The sequence below is a fragment of the Varanus komodoensis genome, unplaced genomic scaffold (assembly GCF_004798865.1).
Source record: "Varanus komodoensis strain SLA01 unplaced genomic scaffold, ASM479886v1 scaffold10, whole genome shotgun sequence".
Lineage (NCBI taxonomy): Eukaryota > Metazoa > Chordata > Lepidosauria > Squamata > Varanidae > Varanus > Varanus komodoensis.
This window is the reverse complement of record NW_025335269.1, coordinates 26,174,154-26,196,964: the sequence shown is the minus strand read 5'-3', so window position 1 is coordinate 26,196,964 and position 22,811 is coordinate 26,174,154. Positions and strand designations below refer to the sequence as shown.

General features: G+C 39.8%; 1 protein-coding gene across 1 annotated transcript in view; it reads right to left on the bottom strand.

Moving 5' to 3' along the window:
* Positions 1 to 16,272, bottom strand: part of CSMD1 (CUB and Sushi multiple domains 1) — a 909,441-nt gene extending 893,169 nt beyond the window's left edge. The window contains exons 1-2 of the mRNA XM_044419148.1: positions 16,231 to 16,272; positions 14,911 to 14,969 (exon numbers count right to left, since the gene is read on the bottom strand). Of these exons, the coding sequence (XP_044275083.1) occupies positions 14,911 to 14,969; positions 16,231 to 16,272 (101 nt within the window). The remainder of the gene's footprint in view (positions 1 to 14,910; positions 14,970 to 16,230) is intronic.
* Positions 16,273 to 22,811: the final 6,539 nt, after the last annotated feature.

The following is a 22,811-nucleotide window of genomic DNA, read 5'->3' as shown; positions in this document are numbered from 1 at the left end:
TTACAAAGTAGAACAAACAAACATAGAATAAACATTAAAAATCCGGAGCATCTCGGCAATAGTATAAAACCAATAAATAGAAACAACAATTAACAATTAAAATATTGTTTAAATAAAAAGGTCTTGGCCTGGCGCCAAAAAACAAATAACGACGGCGCCAGGCAGACCTCTCTGGGAAGCACATTCCATAGGTGGGGTGCCACCGCAGAGAAGGCCAACAGCAGAGTTTTCTCTGCAGGGGAGATGAAACTCTACCTTCCTACTTTCCTCCAACCAGAAAATCTGCACTGCAACATGTTTGCCACTGCATGAACTCATAATGCTAGCATTTGGAAAGCTTCACATTCCCAGAAAACTTTGAGGCACTATTTTGTTGGTGAAAACAACTTTATTTCTCAAGGAGCCATTTTAGAATTCAAGATGATAGGTTAATAGAAACATGTAATCCATGCATTACTGGAAATATGGAAAAATGCTGCCATACTTTTTATTATAGTATTTTGTTTAGGTAAATTTAAACATGTCATTCATTAGATTTATGTTTATAAAGTTCACATATAAAAATATTTACTTTGGCTTGGGATGCTACATATGATTGTATAATAATGTTTTGTTTATTAGAAGAAATTAATATTGTTCAGTGATAGATACATTCTCAAAACCTATTAAGAGCAATATATTTGTGCAGCTCTTCATGTTTGCTTTAAATCTTACTTCATGATTCCCTGGTTTTAACACTTTTATCCTGAGACATGTACCTGTTCCTTTAGTAACCTCTAAACAAACTTTCTTTGGATTCATAGAACTGCTTTGAAACAACCAGTCTCACATTCTCTGTAATTGGACCCTTATGCTTTCCACTAAAGAAAATAATGACTAATTGGAGAAACATTCCTGATTCCTTCCTCCATGTATGGTATGAGGTATTCTGCCTCTTGGAACAGTGACTGTACTATTTTGGAAAATGTGTCAAGGAGCTATGGAGAGCATTTGAATGGTTTAATACATTATGTTCTTTATTAAAACTAATAAAAACTCTTATGGATATTTCATAGTCAAGTACTGTGAGGTAATAGTGACCCATTTCTTGAAATACAGTCCTTCCCTTTCTTCACTGGGAGTAGGAGCAGTCCCAGCGAAGGCTGTGTCAAAGAGCCTACCAAAGAACGCAGTATCTCCTATTTAATACAGTTGCCAGTACCTTTGTGGAGCTCAAAAGACAAGGCCCAAGAGACAACAAAGGACACAACACATCTGGTCCAGAACCCAGTGCATAACAGGACATTGGAGAATACAGTAATACAACATATGGCAACTGGAAAAGTACCTTCATTACTGTTTAACATGGAGCATTTCAGCCAGAGATCCTTAGTTTGATAACAGTGGCATTATAAAAGAGTGTTCCTATTTTTGTCCGTTAAATTTTAGAGGACATGAAGCCCCATGCCAATTCTGAATTCAAGTCAGGATGACATAACATCCTTTACAATTAGACCATGTCCACCTGAATGTGGACTGCTTTTCACAAAGTTGTCAAATTACTATGTGTGTTGTTAAAGCATATAAAATGAAAGAAATTTAAGAAATTTAATGATTTATGCAAGCAGTATTTATGGTGTTGTGGTTGCTTAGCAACCAGTGAGTAGCACAATAGAAAACAAGAATTTGAGCAAATAAAGGGCTGCTTTTCAATACACTGAGTCACCATTTGTGCAATATCAAAGCCATGATCAGTCGACTTCCATTTGCATAATGCAATTCTACTAAAATCAAATTAGCATGAGAGAGATACCTGATGTACATCTGTGAACATCCATTCCCTTCTGCAGGATTCACATCATGCACCTACACTATTCCTAGAATTCATATCTCAAGTCGTCACAATATCTTGGCCTAAGAGCTGCAACTAGATATTGTCTATTGCCACTGAACTCACCCTTTCTGATCTTATATACATTCTAGAAATATAGGATTCATACGGTCTAGAAGTAAGCAATTTTCTTCGGGTATCTGAGCATGCTTTGAAGCTCATATCCACTGTAACAGGAAGCAAAGAATTCAAGATTGTAGTGTACCTATTTCCATAAATATGTGCAAGAAACTGGTTATTAAAGTAACACATACACAGGAATAAGCAACATGACTGAAATTGAACTAACCAGCATTCCTCAATTGCAAGGTTCCTGTCTTTACATAATTAATTTAGGGATAAAATTGTTCCCTAAAGTAGGGAACAATTGCTTTCTCCTACTGTTTTAAACTAACAAAAAGTATACTTGACTACAAAAGTGTCTAATCCAACGTTCTCCTATTGACAAGAACCTTTTCCTCCTTTCTTCTGTCAAACTCCATCCTGGATAATTCCTCCAAGTTCTCAGAACAGTTTTTGAGGGCGTGTGGGGAACTGCAAGGAGGAAGGTGAACAAGCCCTCTCCTGGTTCTACTGATCAGATGTAGTTTCCTCTGTTTTGGGGAAATAAAACAAAGGAGGAAATAAAATTCTCTGATGTCTCTTGTAGAGCTTCATAAAATGCCATGCTCGCTGATGGTTGTATATGAATAACAAATAATTGTAATTTTGACTTTATGAAATTGGAAGCAAGTTAATTTGGAAATAATATCACTTCAGTTAAACAGTATATATTTACAAGTAATTTTGAACAGAAATGTAGTGAATTTTTTAATTATTATACAGGAATTCCCCTACATATGAACGAGGTCCATTCCAAAAGCATGTTTGTAAGCCCAATGTGTTCATAAGTTCAAGAAAGTTAGCCTAGGTATTCAACTAACACAATTGGCTATAGTACGGTACTGTGCTGCAATGGGTTTATAATGACACTGGAGGATTTCCGGAAGTTATACTTCCAAGTACGTGGCAGTGTGAAGTGTACCCATGTTGTTTGTCTGAAGCGTTCTTCCTCATATTGCATTACCATTAGGTTGGTGCAACCTGTGTTATACTTTGCTGGACTCATCTCTCTCAATTATTACACTAAAGTACACAAAAGCACATTCACATCTTTGAAAGTTCACAACTTGAAGGTTTGCATGTAGGGGACTTTTTGTAATTCCATTTTTAAAAAGGAAAAAAGGGAAATCATACCTGCTAAACTATATGGAAATCATCCCTACATTTGGGTCCAAGGCGACCACGAAGCACAATACACATATGAAAGTGAATCTGAAACTTTTACCAGTTACAAAATATATTCACAGTTTTAACAATGGCAGCCACTTTGATGTCATGAGCACACAACAAACTGCAGATTAATTAAGTGTTCTCTTTTTCTGAATTTTGAAGAAAGTGGCTTGTACAATTATTAATTTATTTGCCCTGGGTGTCCAAACAGCTCAACCAGCCTTGTGTCCTATACATCTGGTCTTGTAGGAGAGGCAAATGGATAATTCCTGTATTGTTAGAAATTGGTTTCACACCCAGATGGGTCACCAGTGCTTATGTAATCCCTACTCAGATGGGGAGCTGTCTACTGCATGTTTGGAACTCAGCATGCACTGAATTGTAGCATATCAGTAACTGACTTGACTTGCAGCTATCATCATGCTGGAAGGCAATATCAGTCACATTGCTTCACAGAGCTAGTGCCTCTGAGCTAATGCCATGGCTACCCAGAATGCTGGGTAACAGGAGTGTGCAAACCTGTTGGTTCATATTGAGTGAAACAACTCAGGGAAACTTTGACTCTTGATTGTGCATGATGGCCAGATGCAGAGTTGCAGTGCGCTAAGAGAGCAGCCACTCTGCATCCCATTGAACCCACAGTTGGGTTCAGTGCTGGTGATTGTTTGAATTCTAACTTACTCTTCTCGTTGAGACTGTCTGTCCATTGCTGCAATGCCACACAGTTTCAAAAATTCAATTTGTAAACAAGGAAGCTGTTTAGTTTTCCTCAGCTTTTGTTACAATCCTTGTAGCATATGTACTTTTTGGTCCATATTTCAGAGCCTCTCTCTTCAGAGATCTGTCAGGGGCTATTTTAGCATTTATTTTTTACAGGACAGGAAAAAAAGTCCCCCAGGACATGAGTCAGAGAAATAGCACTGACTACTGTTGATATTTTAGAAGCAAAATACCTATAAAATCTTTTTCCTTTTGCTGTTGGAATCCCTAAATATGCACCAGATACAATCATCTCAGAAACCAGATACAGTGTAATGGGCGGGGGAGCTTACATGACCAGACTTATTAATTGCTTATCAGTTAGTCCTTCCTGAAGGCATAATGGCATTTGCAAGGCAGCTTCCAAATCACAGCTGTTTATTTAAGAGCGCCTGGTATTTATAACCTTTCCAGAAAGCAGGGTCTAATTTATTTACATACAAAGTCCACAAAAGCCTTCTCAATCACTTAATAGGGATTTTGCAGCAAATCTGATTCTTTCAGCTATGGCCACTGTGACTTATGAGGCTTTAGATCAAACAGTCATATCTGAGGCTCTCAGTCAATCTCCCATTGAAATTACATAATGTGAAGCAGTATAATTGGTAATGAATAAACAAGGCAAAGGCTGCAAGGCAGATTCCTGCACAGATTTCAGAGAAGTCACTGGGATTTTAGTAGCTGCACTGTAGTTCCATACAAAAACAAGCAACAACTTTGCTTGCACACGTACACATAAAATGGCCAGAGACCATGAATAGCTAAGTAGCAGCATATTGCCAAACAATCATAATGATAGACATCCTGACTCTCAGGAAAAACGGAACATTTATATTCATAAGCATTTTGTTATTCTAAACTTCAAGTGTCTGAATATGATCCCTATTCATTTTTGGGATAAACTAGAAGCAACATCTATTCCCAATTCTGCATCAAGCAAACAGGTCATCAGATGCACATTAAACTGACATCAAATTGAGATTAATGGATAGCAAGAAAGCCATGCAGACAAGCCCCAATACTAAATTGAAACAAATCTTTTACTATCCATATGGTAGGAGCAGGCCTTTTATTGTCAATTTGAAGTTGTCAGTTTGTTTGCAAGTTGGCTGAGGGCCTCTGGCCTTTTGACAGGCAGCACTGCAATCTAATCTGGAAATTACTCGAGTAAGGAAGCACTGAATATGAAGAAAGGTATTTAAAACCAGTTATTGGAATGTTCTGAGTTGAATCCAGATCAACTGGATCTGGAATTCATTCTTTCTTTCTGTTCTTCCACAATGTTCAGAGAGAGTCCTAAAATCTTTAAAGAAACAATATCCATACAAAATGTATTTAAAGCAGTATCTTATAGTTCAATAAAGACATAAAGGAAAAAGAATATAAATACTTTGTTGCTGTAAGATTCGTGCCACATTAAGGGTTACATAAGAGGATGGAGAAGATGCAGTGGACTAATTTATCATCTTCTACAGTTACCACCTAACCATTGGTTCCTTTGCATGTTAGTATAACTGGGTTATAGAGCAACAGGATATGACTGAGTGAAGACATTGAAAGCAAACAGCTAGGGGATTGCAAAAACATAATGGCCTGGAAACATGTGTCATATCTAAAGCTAAGGACTAGTGATAATTTAAACATGTTGCATTACTGCCTCTACATGTCTCTCCTTAAATTGAATGTCTTATAGGTATACTATTTGCACAGTAGTAAAGTACCAACTTTTATAGGTCTATCAAAGGAAAACACTGGACAATGTTTTCTTTGAGAACTGAAGCATAATATCAATGTTGTATGTGGCATTATGCAGAAGTTTGTGCACTGCCACCCCATTCATCTACATTTCAAAGAAAGACAGACAGACCGCCTGCCCTCGCATGTATGGCCATAATATATCGGTGTTCTTATCTCCTGATTTTTCATTTAGCGATGCACAATTATTCTTTACTATGATTTATATAGTAGCAGGAATGAAGTGAAGCCCATTTTCACTGTTTTTAAAGTACATGTCCTTATTCAATCCTTGGTGCAATACATGGGGTTCTGTCAATCTGTCTTTCCTTATCAATATTGGAAAGCATGATTTTATTTTCAAAATGTGATAAGAAAGATTGTTTGTTACAGAGACAGCAGAGGCCTTTTAGAATGATTTGACTTCTAGGACCTTCTTTTACTAATCAATGTGTACCCATTTCATATGGGACAGAAGATAGCCAAGCTACCTTAAATCTCAATGCTTCAAAATAAATTACATAAGGAAAGAAATGGCTGAATGGAAGACAATATTGCACAGCTAAAAAGCTGTGTTTGTGCTCTCTCTCATAAAACTATACCAACTTATGTCAGTAGGATTTTTGATGTCTATAGAATGCCTTCCATAAAACTGAAAGCTTTTTCATACAACATATATTGCCTCTTTAATTTTTATTTTTAAAAAGAAAACTTCCATCAACTTCAGCAGTTGCTCACATTTATTAAAATATCACTATGTATAAGCTACAAGTTACCTGGAAGATTCATTTGTCAGTCTATGCGCTTCCTAAACCTTCTTTGTTTAATCTCATCTTTCCTTAGATTGTGAGACTGAATGCCACCCATGTATACAGTATTAAGCTTCTCGAGGAAAGATTGAGGAAATGTAAGTAATTCACAATTATTAAAATTCATGGCACAAAATTATCCATGCACTTGTAAGCTATTTTCAGCCACAGAAGTCTAGTAAAAAATTACAGACAGACAGACAGAAAGAACCATACGGTTCCCCTGTAAGAAACAATATGCTAAAAGTTGCACTGTCGCAATTTGATGTGAAATGGGTTTTTTGCTTTAACCCTTGTGCTTCATGAAAATGACTAAAAAGTGAGTCAGGACACAGTAATATCACAATATCTTTTGGAGCCCTTTCTCCAGGCCTTTTGGCAGGTAAATCAGAGTTGCAAATATTTAAGCATATGTTAAATTGTTTAACATTTGTATCTCACTATGAATAGTTATGAAAAATGAAATAAAAGTACAAACAAAAAACAAACCTAATACTTCTAAATCTAATTTGATACTTCTCCTTTGGTCAGAAGTGTTAACACCTATTAATGTTAACAATCCCCACCATAAACTTCTGGCTCCATCACAGTCCTATTTTTAGGATTCACAGTCTCTGGTTTTACACACTTTGCAAACAATTGTGCATTTTTCCTGCAGCTGCATTTCATTGTTTCACACCTCCCTTTGCAGTTGCATCTGACTATTTCCAGGAGCTGTGCAAGAGCTGGGGAAGGACTGCCATGATTGGGTTCAAGATGCCATCAAATTCCTTCTACTCCTTGTAATTATCACTCATGCTTAAAACGTCCTTCCACACCTGTACCTGGTAATACACCCTCAAGCTGCAGTATTTCAAAGCAAATGTTGTATGCATTATTCAGACTGAACAAATGGTGACAAGGTAACTACTTCTCAGAAAATGCCTAACTACTTTAGGTGGAGCATTGCAAGGATTCCAGGAGTTTTTTCACTAGCTGCAACAGTGTCAGCCTAAGTAAGATCTTGCTTTGCTTTTTAAATTCCATATTAACCATTAGTGTGTATGCGCATCCACTAAGTCCCTTCCTATCTCGATAAATCCCGAAATTTGTATCACAACCAAGAATGACTTATCCAAATTGCAGACAGTTGGCTACTGCTTCACCAAGGTGTTGTTAAACACTCTGATGTTCCAAGCCTTTGGAACATCTCCTTTCATTAGGGATCAATATAATGTATTGTTTGTTGTGACAGCATGAAAGCAAAGCAGGATGAACAGATCAGCATCGTTTCTTACAATGAAATGGGCTAGCCTGACAGCTGTTCAAACGTCAGCATCTCTGCTAGTCTGAAATACAGTAGATGCCCTGCCTCTCATCTACTGTGTTGTAAGTGCTCTGATGATTTGTCGTCTGTTTGATTTGCATGGAAGTAATTCATGATTGTTGATATTTGGTTTCATTTACTTAGTGAAGATAATTGTGAGTGAAATGGGAGAGGAATAAATAGTGGCATACTGTATTTTGGTATAAACTTGGCCTGCATTTATTTAAAACTGATCCACAAAGGTTAGAAAGAGTCTGAGCTGCTGATCTTACAGCTGACTACCCTGTAAGGGAGACATCTCACCCTTGCCTAGTGGCATCTGACTATTCACCACCCTTCTGGTTAATGCCACTGCGGTCCAGGGAGGACTTTCTGTGTCACCTGCTCCCAGAAAAAAGGTGACTTGGCCTCAAAGACAACCCATATCTCCATCTGGGGCTGCAAAAGTATGGGGGGAAAACTTCCAGAGTTGCCAAGCACAGCAAAGGCGTTCATGGATGCTCACCAGCCCCAATTCCAACTGCACCTACCTACCAAATGTGCCCAAATGAATAATGTCTAATCTGCCTATAACACTACCCATCCCATTTAACAGTGTGAAGTAGGCAAAATAAATAATGTACTATAAGTGCTCCCATGATTTGTTGGTTACTTGATTTGCATGAAAGTAATTGTTGTTTGTTGAACTTTGGGTTCATTAGTTAATGAAGATTATTTCTTGACCGGTTCGTCTAGATCTGCTGGCATGTTGCCAAATATTTGATTCATTAAGGCTCTGTTTGTATATTTATCAAACACAATCTTAGTTACTGGGCAATATAGTTAAAATTCCATTCCCCGATGTCTGGATATGATTCCTTCACAGTCTATTGGCTTTGTCAAAGAGCTCCATCATCCAGGATAAACATTGCTCCACTTGTCTACCTGCGGCAACATCTGATATACTGTCTGAAACGGAACTGCCATGGTGAGCACTGCAAGCTGCATACTGAACAAGTGCACTGTAGTGTTATCTGTTTGGATGTAGATCCACATGAAACGCTAGACGATCTCTCAGATCTCATGACTACAGTGCACAAAATTTAAGCATGTTTTGAATTGTAAGTCAGGTCATACGAGTATGAACCATAATGGTGGGATAGCTGGATAGTTAGTGCATTCTTCAGTTGAGATAAGAGGCCTTTGTCTCTTTCATTGTCTAACATTCACTGGGCTGCTTGGACACATTGCCTTCTGTTTGTAGCTTTGCCAGCAATCCTATGCTCACTTATGTGGGTATAAAATCCATTGAGTATCAGTGGACTTGCCTTTGAGGAGACATTTCTAGATTGTGTTAAATGAGGCCTTTAAAGTTTTCAAGTTGGCTGCAGAAGTCTCTTCCCAAGGACTGGGAATAGCTATGCTTTCATCCAACAGGGCAGGTAAGATGGAACAGTTTCATGAATCATTTCCTCTTTGGTTGGAGCCTGGCCCAGCAGAGTCTGGGAAGAGCCTTCAGCAACCTCAGGAGGAAAGACCCCTGCAATGTCTGAAAGGGCAAGCTAACTACTGGGACTGAAGGAAGACAGACTGCCAGACAGACAGACACAGGGAGGCACAAGCATGCACACACACACACACACACACACACACACACACACATTACATGAAGCTGGACAGTGCAACTGTTAGAATGTTGGGCCTAACACTAATCTCATCCCATGCAGTTTACTATATTTACTATCGTAGCAGCAAGGAGAGTTTTAAAAAATGATGTGCAGCAGGTTTCCAAATAATTTGTCTAAAACAAATGTGGCTAGGACTTTGGTGCACGACACCAATTCCTCTTTTGAGGGAATATGCATAGGAAATAACTAGACTTCATCAGAAAGGATGTAAAGAGATTTGGTAAGTACATAGTGTATAGCTTACACCAGTATCCTGAAAAACAATGACTAAGATCATTTACTCACCGAGTGCATCATCATTAGGCATGGGAAAACTACCATCTGTTTGATCAGAAATTATGGACATTCCTGGAGGACACTAATACTAATAATACTCTCCCAAAATTCTAAATTGCTGTTTAATTCTGGTTGGACTCTAACATATTTCCTTCAAATTGTACTTCTTTTATATGGATATTAACAAGAGCTCAAATTGACTTAAGAAATATGACGAACAGTGATTTTGTTAGACTCCAAACAATAGGAAGCTAACTTGGAAAAAGCCTTGACTCTTGGGAAGAAAAATGGTGAATGTCCCATGCAAATACTTTTCATGAATTATCTGTTAATACAGGCTTTTATTTCCTGCATTTATAATAAAGCCCTAACTTGCAAACTTCAGTGTTCAGTGCAAGTTAGATATGGAGAGGTCATTGAGGCCCCATTGATGAGGGTGTTCAAAGATAGGCTGGACATGCACATGGTGGGCATGTCATGAGTGGAGCCGGCTGCAGCCAGGGGTCAGACTAGATGGCCCAGGAGGACACTTCTGACTCGCGCTGTTTCTATGTTTCTGGGTCTATGTTTCTTACATGCCCTGGACTGTAGAAGAACTTCTGAAGAAAATGAACTTTGAGTCATAATAATTGCAAGTATTACATAATAAACAAATGCATGTTTGAGCTGATAATCGCCATGGTCAGTAACATCCCTGATCATCATCATCAGTCGTTCAGCAAGCCTGCACAATTTGTGATGAAGCCAGTCAGGGCAGGCTGGTGGACTAGAAGTCTGAAAAATCAGTGTTGCTAAGACAATGTTGTAGTTTGCCTGAGATGGTAAAACTGTGGAATGGTTAACCTCCTGGAGGTGAAAAGTGGTCCATAAATAAACACAATAAATAGAAAATGGACAGTGGACCATATTTGGCTTGGTTGGTCACAGGTTATACATATTTTCCCTAAATCTTTCAAAAACCGTATGTCAGAAGAATGGACTTGAACATACTCAGTGTGCACTGGCAGGCATTCTAAATGTATACTAGTGAAATGGTGGGGAATGCTACCAATTTCCTTTGTACACCTATCATGGGCTTTCCGCTGTATGACACAAGGGAAAACTGAAAAGTCGAATAGCCATCACCAACTGGGGAATTCTGTGCATTTGTCACCCAAGATTTGCTTTCAAAAAGTGTTAATGCCTAATTCCTCAGTGAAATTCTGTTCCCCCTGGGGTACACAGAAAAACCCCTCTGTGATTCAGTAGGTTTTCTTTATATGGACTCCATTAAGTTCTATAAAATAACTAACAAAGAATGATTCTTAAGATGGAGATCCTGTGAATACATCAGCTCAAGCAAAACAGATGCTTCTGAGAGGCTGCATAGGGGGCATAAACAAGCTCAGCATAAATCTATAATGAGAATGTAAAATGTCAGCATTCATTCATGTTACATGATCAGAGTGCTCTGTGTCATGCTGTCTCTTACATCTAATCTAACAGGCTCAGCTTTATTACACAGTATTCCACAGCAGAATGCCAAAGCACATTTTAAAGTTACAAGTCTTATTTTTAAGATTTGTACCCTTGCCATGCCAACAGCACTCTGCAGCAGAGATTTAAAGTGAATTTTAGAAGAGGCTTGTCACCACAGTTAGCAAAGTAGGTAACTAGAATATTAATAACATAAGATTCATATGCCCAGTGCTCTTATTTGGTAATTTACACTTCAAAATAGATTTCATCTATGTTTGCTCCTCTGCCCTTCATTCTCTTACATGTTAGGAAAATCACCCATTTTATAGTTCAGAAATGTATCATAAAGCTACTACACAAACAACACATGTTAGCACACAGTTTTGGCCCACTTAGCACATTACAACTCACAGTGGCAGCTGCAAGATTTCTTCTCCCCTTCCTCCCACACACACCCCCATCTCTGTGGCGACTTTATGCGCGAGCTCCCGTCCCTCCTTTTGGCAAAGTAGAGCATCTGCACCCATTCATGTGCCAGTCTTTCACCATGTGTTGTACGCTCAACACAGCCCACTGTTATCTACCCTAGCTGCTCTTTGTTGGATTTTCCAGGCTTTTAAAATATCCTGTTACACTCTGTGGAATATATATTTTATTCGGCCCCACTGCTTTAATATTTTGCTCATTTAATCTGCCTCCTGTTAATAGCACTATTCTTTGGAGAGCAAGAGTATTTTCAGTTCATTCTATCTTTTCCTTAATTGGCTTCCTTAGTAAATTTATGTTCGTATTGCAAGAAGCAGTGATTAATCATATGCACGGATATGAAACTATGTTTACTCTTTTGTGGGGAAAGGATGCTGTTACTTTCCTAGTCTTGGCCTTGCTTAAGAGATAGCTTAGGCAAGTCACTTGCACATTGCTCTGTATTACTGGATCCATCTTCTTGTTTGCATCACTTCAGCCTTACAGAATCCTTAAGGCACAAATTGACGCTTGTGGCCCCCACATTATCACTTGCATAAATTTTGGGACAGCAAGAAAGGATGCAACTCAGGAAGAATCTGTGGGGGAACCTGCTCTGTGTACTGGCATCCTTTTTGGGACCCGTATTATCTTGTGTGCTCCCAGTAAATGAAAGGTGGGCTGACACAGTTGTCAGAAGGCCCATGCCATGTGATCAGGACAGCTGCTTCCACTATCAGCTTGTTGTGATGCCTCAAAGAGTGCCATGGTTTAAGCCATTTTCCATTTCACTTTGCATGGAGAAGTGGTAATTTTATTATTTGTTTGTTTGTTATATTTCTATCTATTATATTTCTATCTCAGCCTTTTTCCTTTCAAGGAACTCAAGGCCGATTGCATAAATGTCCTCTTCCTCTCAATGATATCCTCACAACAACCACCCTGTGAGGTAGGTTAGCCTGAGAATCTGTGACTTGCCCAGGATTACCCAATGAGCTCAACAGCTGAGCTCCCAGATGCCCAGTCCATCATTCTAACCACTACAGCACGCTGGCTATAATGATCTTTGACTGACCAGAACAAATCAAGCTAAATTCTAAAAACCCATCAAATGCCCTCAATTGACTCAGATGATGTGGTCTTCAAACTCTCCAATACATGGGTATTCTGAATAGCATGAATATGCAGCATGCACCCATGCCTGAACACATTCAAACCCTGAACTCTCAGAAACAAATAATGCTTTATGGAAAGCACCCTAATCATCACTTAAAAAGGAAATCATCCAAGGATTTCTTAATGACACATGGAACAATACTTTTCTTCTTGCACAATTGAGCACTACTATTTCCGAAATACTGATGTGTAGCTAAAGGGTTTACCCACTAAAATCTATAGCTGTCCTAGCAGAACAAAACTCCTCTTAAGTTTCATCTTAGCCTTAAGAGCCCTGCCAAGGAATTTGAAGAATTTCTAAGAATTATGGTAGCCCTTCATTGGTTCTGCTGCTGCGTATTTAGGGGTAGGCGCCCCAGCCCGATCATCCCTTGCACCTCCTGAATCACTTCCTTTTAAGTTAGCTGGATGTAGCCCCATTATTAGGCAGCTGCTTCAGGTAGCAGTGGATAGAGGGCACAGTAGGGGTGCCTCTGCTGCGCCTACAGAGCCACCTGGCTATTTCTGTCTATTAGAAAGCAGGGCTGTGAACACCACAATGCCTGCTCTGGCCTCTCCAGAAGCCTGTCCTGCCAGGTGCAACAGAAGACCCCTTTGTTAACCACTGAGCCAGCTGGCTCCTGTAAAGGGAATGGGCAGTGGATGTGGCCTTGGCAGCAAAACACGTTGGTCCATACCTACAAACCACAGTCAGAGCAATATGGGAGGATGGATAACAGACCACATCTCTCCTCTTTAAACCCTATTCTCATGCACCATGCTGTGATTGCTCCTTCCCTCGGTCTATAGTACCTGACAGAATGCATCGCCCAATCTGAATCTCTCTGGAAATTACAATGTACTTCTGAGGTCTTTCTCTAAATACAACCTGTGAAAGAGACTTAAAGGGGGGCCACAAGGTGGGAGGGGGCTTGTCAGTGGTGGCTCCTCAAGTATGGAATGTTCTTACTGATCTGTCCTGCTCCCATCATCATCATCTTCTTGGTGCCATGTTAAGACTGTCCTCTGCCACAGGCATTTTATGACTTCTGATGGGGCATCTCAACTATTTTAAGAGCTCTAGTGTTGTTTTGTTTTTTACTGAAATTGTTTTAGCTCTTTAAACTGTTGTAAATGTTGTATATTTAAATTTTTATGATCTATTTTATGACATCTGTACCTGTTGTTACCTTCACTGATAGTTATATTACTCTATTAATACTTTTAAAAATGAAGCAAATGGATCCATGGATAAATGACACACATTTTGGTTTTGGTACTTAAACTGTATAAGGTCTGCAGAGAAGGAATAGTTCTCCAGTGTCTAAAATGTTAAGTCATTTCCATACAGGCAATTGTAGATAAGGTAATGTTTTCTAATGAGCTATAAAACGTATTCCTGTATTCCATTTCAGAAATGTGTCTGTGGATGAAAATGGATTTTGGTGACCATTCAGCTCCCACTAAATGATTTGTTTTAGACAAGTCACTACTTCTAAAGCAAAGCAACAGGAAGAGCAACAATTATTTTAAATACTACTGATTTTTCCTTGTTCTACTGCAGTCACAAAAACAAAAAGTACTGGGGATTCCCAGTAAACAGGAGATCCCCAGAACCCATTCCTAGGAGACAATTAATCATTGCTCACTCTTTAGAAATTGTATAATTACAAATCAATTTGTAATCATCTCAACACTCAAAAGTGTGTTAATGTTTTCACCCAATTAGAGAGAAATAATCCTTCAGTTAATTCAGTAGCTACACCTAAGTTATTTGTGTATGTCAACCATTTCTTTTCATAAGTCAACTCCAAAAGGACTCCATGGGTTCTGATTTCCACTCCAGAGCTATACTTTTAGTTTTGCTTTACAATGAGGCAGTGATTCAGTATTTCAAATCCAGTCCTTTATGCATTTATTTTGCCTATATGAAATACCTACCAAAGGCTCAATCTTCCACAATAATGAAGCCATTACAAATATTACTGGTTTAGATTGGGGGATGCAAATGACGCTCCTTTTCAGTCTAGTTAACATGCTTTCTTTTCATCTCTACTCACCCACCCAGAGGGAATCTGTTGACTTTACCAGAAAATTAGGAGTGGATGTACCAATTTCCAGCCTGTGTCACTTTCACACCTTTTTGCCCATTCCCATTTTAATTCCTCATTAATCTGTGATGTTTCTTCAAAAAAATCCTATAAAAATTTTAAATATGTATTTAGTACATATTTGAATATCATTCTAGATTCATTATTATTATTTGTTAAATAATTATTTTACTTTGAGTATTTAAAATATTCCTTGGCCACCTCTCAGGGTAGAAACCTTCCTAAGACGGTATGCAACAGTATTTATTTTTTACATATTAGATTTATATCCCAAAATCAGATTGCCCGAGTCCCAGTCCCCCACTCTTAGCCACTACACTACACAATAAACCAAATAACATATTTAAAGTGTCAAAAGTGCAATAGTCATGTTTAAATCCCCACTATCTCCCACCAAGTATGAACTGAAAGTGATGTTTTATATAGCTTTTATATTCCTTTTGTCAAGAATAATTTAGCACAGGCTTTTTCCTGACCTATGTTTTTTCCATGTGCAGGGAGTTTTGGTTTGTCTCTTTTTATTTGGATGGAGCAGTATTCAGGCACCTGTGCTTCAATATTGGTCTTACCCAAGACACAAGTTTCCTCAAGCGTACTCTCCCACTAAAACTTACATCAGATAAACGAATTGTAGCAACTGTTCTTTTTGATTCATGGCTAAACTCAAACACTGTTTTGGCTTCCTAACTGGCCTGTCTCACAGGGCCTTTTGCATTTTGTGCAGCAATGTAAATTGTTTGGAAGTTAATGGCTAAGCAGAATGTTACATTTTTAGGCAGATAGCAATGGACTGGGTACAAATCAAAGGGTGGTTCAGGGAAGATGGGGGCCACAGGGTTGCAGCCCAGTTCAGAGTTTCTTTGCCAGCACCACTTCCAGGAGAGCAGGGAACAATGCAAATGGCAAGTGCTATGTTAAGATCTACCCATTCTCCAGCGAAACCTCTCCTGGTTACAACCTGCCTCAACACTCAGAAAAGTCCTTTGAATTTTAATCCAGACATAGCTTCAACTGGCAAAGAATGCTCCTTCTACTGGAAGAGAGGAGGTGTCCTTTGCTGATTACCCACTCCTTTCCAACGATTTGCTCCACTAGTTCTATTGTTTTAATAACCAGGCCCTCTAAATTCAGGCAGCATTTGGTCCACTAAATTTTGTTGGACAGTGACTCCCATCATTCCTCATCACTGACTATACTGGCTACGGTTAATGGGAGGTGGAGGTCAACAAACTGCTCTTCCTCATCAGTCCCAGTGTTTCATGCAGGACACTGGGGTTTGAATGCCCTAGGAGGAGGCTGTATCCAACTTTCCTATGTAGCTATATATTGCGCTAGCATGCTGAATCACCTTTGCAGACCTGAAAAGGCGCAGACCTCCATCTGACGACATGTTGGAGCAAAGCGCTGGATTTGATGGCCTTATAGGCCCTTTCAAACTCTGCTAATGTATTCTAACATATGGAGAGCTGTGAGTTGCCCATTCTTGGTTTTTAAAAAATGCTGTAAGTTATGGAGAGCGAGCAGTTCAGGAATTGCAAATTCAAGGCTTATGGGAGCATGCAGACTCAGTTGTGAGTGTATTTGGTTCTACTGCTGGCATAACTTTGACATTTCGTCTTTGGAAATGCACCAGTATTAGCCCCATAGGAAAACCCTAGCATTCATTTCACTTTCCATTCTAACTCCTGATCCACTTGCTAATTCTCCCAGGCTGCTATACCTTTGCCACTGTATGCAACAGACTGAACTGCAAAAGACTGTTCCATTTTGGTTTCCCCACTGTAATCATAGCCTTTTAAATTCCAGTAGAAATTTGCTGTATTAATTATACAAAAGTCACATCAATATAAAAATACTCCTTTTTGGAAGTAATGTATTTTAGCTGGGATCAGTTTAGTTGTCTTAATATTTCTTTTTCATTCATGAAAAAAGCACAATAGCAATTAAAAGCATGCTAATGTGCTTATGATAGTTTTAATGGTAATATCCAGAACAATAAAAGACATTTATGGAAAACGACAGCAGATATGGGCTGGTCACTGCCTCTCAGCCTAACCTAACTACTCACAGGGTAGGATAAAACAGAAGAAGGAGGAAGATCTCGTAAGCTGCTCTGGGTTCCTTGCAAGAAGAAAAAAGATGGGATATAACTCCAGTAAATAAAAGACTTGTTCACTTATCACCAACACCTTTTTTTTTTTTGGCCTTGGGGAAGTTCCTTGCAGTTGCTCAAGTCTTATTCAATGATATCCAAATTTCTCATCAAGAAAGCCAGGAAAAAAGAACTTTACAAGTGCATATGTAGGTCCTTTTTGTACAAGAAGGGGACCATGAGGGATGTGCGGCTGCCTGGTGCTGTGCGTCTATTTTAGAGTCCCACACTGCACATTCCTCGTGAAGCAACCCACACTGATGGAGCCCACCCATGCAATGCGCCCTCTGCAAAGGGAGAATAGCCCGTGTCACTTCCCCTCTGCCCACATGCACTCCTGCTGCTCGTTTCTTTGGCAGGAGGGGTTTTTATGTTTTGAAGATACAGCAAACAGGCCCACTCTTCATGCATGAACCTGACTGAAAGGGAGTAATGATGCAGGAAAGTATGATTCCAGGCATGGCTTGCTCATTGCATCCAATGCCTTGCTCCGTATCAACTAAGTGATCGCAGGTCAGCAGGTGGGCTGCCAATGACTGGTGGCACTGTGGTCTGCTTTAACAGCTGCAATTATCTGCTTGGGTGTGCTGATTCAAAGATTGCAGTGCTGCGTGGAGTGGATGCGTCTTTTAAAATCAGAGTGCACTCTATGAATTTTCACTGAGAAAAGTGTTCATCTGTGCAAACCATGGAGTGGCTAATGCGTATCTGATTGCCTGGAAAGTCAGTGGACCCTTGGCCTGCAAGGGCTGAACAAGGCCAAAACGAAATGTTCTGATATTGAGTAAAGGGCAGAACGATGCAGCCGAGAGTGTTTCCTGAATATCATCATACATCACTTCAGAATGGCAATAGTTACATATGAAAGTGTATTATCTACCTTGTATGCGTCATGGAGGAAAAATTGATTTTTGCTTAAGCTTGTGAAATAACACCATTACAACTATTGTGGCTACTTTGATCTAACAGTTGATATAGATTTTTGTTTCTGCAGAAGATGTGAAATCTTAAGGGCAGAAACGAGATTGATTCTACCCCAATATGTTTTATTGCCTTTAGAAAGATGCAATACCTAAAAGATGCCAGTAGCAACCTATATTGCACACAGAAGCATCTGGCTGGGATGAAGGAGTGCTTTTAAGATGTTTTACGGTTCTTTCCTCTGGCTTGAAATAACTATCATGACCAGACCATAAAAAATTATGGAAGCTCATCTTCACCCATTTTCAACTACTTGTTATGATTTCTCTTACCTTTCTGATGCTACGGATAAAATGTTATTGGTGTTTTTGTAGTCACTTAAAATGAACGCTACACCATCCTATATTAATGGCTCCAAAACAAAATTAAAATAAAGTGTTATTGCTGTAGGGGATTTGATTTATCCTTCCTTAGGGATATTTGAGGTAAGAAACACTTAAAATCAACAGCCATTGATTTCTTGTCCCAATGGCATTAAAAGTATCATAAATACCATATGAACAGGCCCATATTTCCAGAAAACATACTGTGGAAGGGCAATCCGTCAGTATACAGCAGTGATACTAATAAAGATTTTGACTAAACACATAGGCCATGCTTGCAAAATTCACTGTTATGACATACTGCGACCTGCTAGTCACCCTGTTTTTTGCAGTCCTAAGAACACAGCAAAAGCAGGGAGGTTTATCATGTTGATGCCCTGCTATACATGGCTGAGATGTTGTAGCATCATGGGTTACACATCTGAGATGCTGACAATTGTGGATGCAGTTGTCCCTTGCTGCATCACACATATTAACTGTCTGTGGCTGTGGTAAGGGCGGGCAGATGGTTTGGTCTCCATACCGAGGGAGAAAAGATAAACTTGGGCACTCTTTCTGTACAGTCATCATTACTACTTCTTAGTTCTGCAGGTATTGTGCCTAATTGTCTGTTATATTTCTTTCAGGGCAGGGCAACAGACAGGTAAACAAGTATGTTAAGCAGACATAGACACGTTTACTAAGAGGGAAATGTATATTATATATTCTGATATTTAAGTGATTCAGTCTTGCAACAAATTAGGGATAGGCTGGAAAGAAAAAGAGATTGAGGAAGAAAGGCAAAGGAAGAAAAGGGACCAGCTAAGATGAAGATGCTTTGATACACTTATTTGGTAGCAAACTTATATGTTGTGGAAATCCTAGATCAACAAAGCCTACCTATAGCAAAAAAATGCATGTGACCAGCCAAACTGCTTGACAGAATTCTAAGGTCTACACTGTTGCACAGGAACAAGGGGAGCTTCCATATGCCAAGTCTGCTCATTGATCCATCTAAAGTAGCATTGTCTGTATGCATCCATTCTCTAGCATTTCAGACAGGAGTTTCTTCCAGCTGTACCTGATGCCAATAATTGAACCCAGCATGTTTGGCTTGCAAAGCAAGGGCTCCACCATTAGAGACAGAGAAACTTTCCTTTCCTTTATCAGCTGCGCCCCTATCTGGAGTACGACTGCCTTGCGACAGTGACACATGCGCTGGTGACTTCCCGTCTTGACTTCTGTAACGTGCTCAACGTGGGGCTACCCTTGAAGATGGTCCAGATACTTCAGATGGTGCAAAATAGAGCTGCCAGGTTGCTGACGGGGACTGGACGTTATGCTCACATGACTCCAGTTCTTCGTCAGCTTCACTGGCTTCCCATTGAAGTCCGGGCCCAATTCAAGGTGTTAGTTATGACCTATAAAGCCCTAAACGGCTTGGGTCCTGGTCACCTGAAGGAGCGCTTACATCCATATATGCCCAGCCGCCCCCTGAGATCGGCGGGAGAGGCCCTTCTCCGGGAGCCCTCCGTGAAAGAAATGAGGAGGGTGGCTACTCGGAGGAGGGCTTTCTCAGCGGTGGCGCCTAAGTTATGGAATGCTCTCCCCAGAGAGGTCCGCCTGGTGCCGTCGTTATTTGTTTTTCGGCGCCAGGCGAAGACCTTTTTATTCAAGCAGCATTTTAAATGTTAATATTATTGAATTTTTCTGGCCAGGGTGGCTTATTTTATATTGTATATTTGTAATTGATTTTAATGTATATATTTTAAAATGTTATTTAACTTATTTGTTGTAAGCCGCCCCGAGGCTTCAGCGAATGGGGCAGCATAAAAATGTTTTAATAAATAAATAAATAAATAAATAAACTATTTCTGCTGTGTTACTTTGGCAATAGTTCATCCATATGTTCAAACCTCATTTTTATGCATTAATTTGTGTGTGTGTGGGTGGGCTTAAGTCTACATGGAAACTGGAAAGTTAAACTCTTTTCTAAAATAACAACACAACTTTCTAAACATACTTTCTCTTAACATACAAAAATATATGTTTTTTCTTTTGAGCAAGAAGTGTGCCTGAACATTCAGGAAGTACACAAGCCAGTGGATAACTAAGTTCAGCTCTTTATACTGGTCCAGAAACTCACCTTGGTCTTGCTCAACTCTTCTGAGCTCAGATGTGGTGGTCTCCTCCAATTGTGGTAAGTGACTACAAGCCTTCCAATCAATCAAGGTCAAATTACTATATTGTTGGTGATACAGTAAGTTTTGCCAAGTTCAGACTGGTGAAAGTTTTCAGTAAATACAATTTAAGATGAATACACACACAAAATGTGTAAGTGTCTGAATACCAGCTAATTTATTTTAATTGATATTAGATATTTTGTGTTAATTATTATCTTGCTATCTGTATCATACTCGATTAGATCAATTTTATTTTTCTTTCATTTGATCATTCAACCGGTTCATTTATATGCCACTGACCCATTGCATTTCTGATTTTATATTTCCACTACTTGTAATTGAATTAATCTTTCCAATCACACACACACACTTTGGCCCTTTGGGTTTTCTTCACTAGAGAGAAACACCAAAGGCTGATAAAGCAAGCTCAGGAGCTAAAATTTGAGTGTTACTTTCATTCAACAGAAGAATTCTCTGTATTACCTCACTTCCTTGAAGTGCTGAACACTACACTGGTATCCTGTGGATGTATGGAACATATGTATAAAATGCATGCACACAGGTTGTTTCTCCAGAGGAATGATCAGTGTGTGAAAGTCAGGCAGGGTGAGCAGGTGGAATTCTTATCCCCTCCTCCAAATTAACAAAATTTTTGTAGAGGTTATTTTAGTTTAGGTTCTGCAGCACAACCAATAGCAGAGAAGCATTTCTATAGCATGGAAAACCAGCAGCAGGGGATAATGTGAAATAAATAAGCATCCATTGGGTTCTAGTAACTGCTGTTGTTTTGGACACAGTAGATGAATGCTAAATCTGTTACATTTTATCTTCCTATTTAATAGCCACAATGCAGGGAATTAGTTTTGCATCATGTAACCAAAAACATAAAATAATATTGCAGGATAAACCCTGCAATAATGTGTGCAGGATAGTAGAACTGTAAGCTATGATAATATTATGGTAAATAATTTTGTTATCCATTTGCCATATATTCTTCTAAAAAGAATTCAGAATCATTTAAGTAGCAGTGATAAAGATACGGAGAAAAAGATCTTTGGATGCCTGCAACATGTAAGCAAGTAAAATGAGCAGGTAGGAAAGGTAAGAAATCTTTTTCTGATTTATTTATTTATTTATTTATTAAAACATTTTTATGCCGCCCCATTCGCCGAAGCCTCGGGGCGGCTTACAACATAGATAAAACAAGTTAAAATCCATATAAAATAATCTTGATTAAAACTCACATTATAAAATAAGCCGCCCTGGCCAGATAAAATTCAATTGTATTTAGCATTTAAAATGTTGCTTAAATAAAAAGGTCTTAGCCTGGCGCCGAAAAACAAATAACGACGGCGCCAGGCGGACCTCTCTGGGGAGCGCATTCCATAACTTAGGCGCCACCGCTGAGAAAGCCCTTCTCCGAGTAACCACCCTCCTAATTTCTCTCACGGAGGGCTCCCGGAGAAGGGCCTCTCCCGCCGATCTCAGGGGGCGACTGGGCAAATATGGATGTAAGCGCTCCTTCAGGTAACCAGGACCCAAGCCGTTTAGGGCTTTATAGGTCATTACCAACACCTTGAATTGGGCCCGGACTTCAATGGGGAGCCAGTGAAGCTGACGGAGAACTGGCGTCATGTGAACATAACGTCCAGTCCCCGTCAGCAGCCTGGCAGCTCTATTCTGAACCAATTGAAGTATCCGGACCGTCTTCAAGGGTAGCCCCACGTAGAGCGCGTTACAGAAGTCAAGACGGGAAGTCACCAGCGCATGAGTCACTGTTGCAAGGCAGTCGTACTCCAGGTAGGGGCGCAGCTGATGAATCAGCCGAAGCTGGAGGAAAGCGCTCCTCGCCGCTGTTGTCACCTGAGCTTCAAGTGAAAGCTCCGGGTCGAGGAGCACTCCCAAGCTGCGGACCTTGTCCCTAGGAGGGAGTGCAACCCCATTCAGGACAAGGTTCAGGTCACCTTCTCCGAAGCCCGAACCGCCAACCAACAGGACCTCCGTCTTGTCTGGATTGAGCTTCAGTTTATTGGCCCTCATCCAGCCCATTACCTCGGCCAGGCACCGGTTCAGTACAGCCACTGCCTCACCTGGATTGGTGGAAAACGAGAGGTAGAGCTGGGTATCATCAGCATACTGATGGGTCCGCAGCCCACACCTCCTGATGACCTCTCCCAGCGGTTTCATGTAGATATTGAACAGTAAAGGGGACAAAATGGAACCCTGCGGTACCCCATGGCAAAGCTGCCATGGCGCAGAGCCATAGTCCCCCAGCACCACCTTCTGGAATCGGTCGTTGAGATAGGAGCGG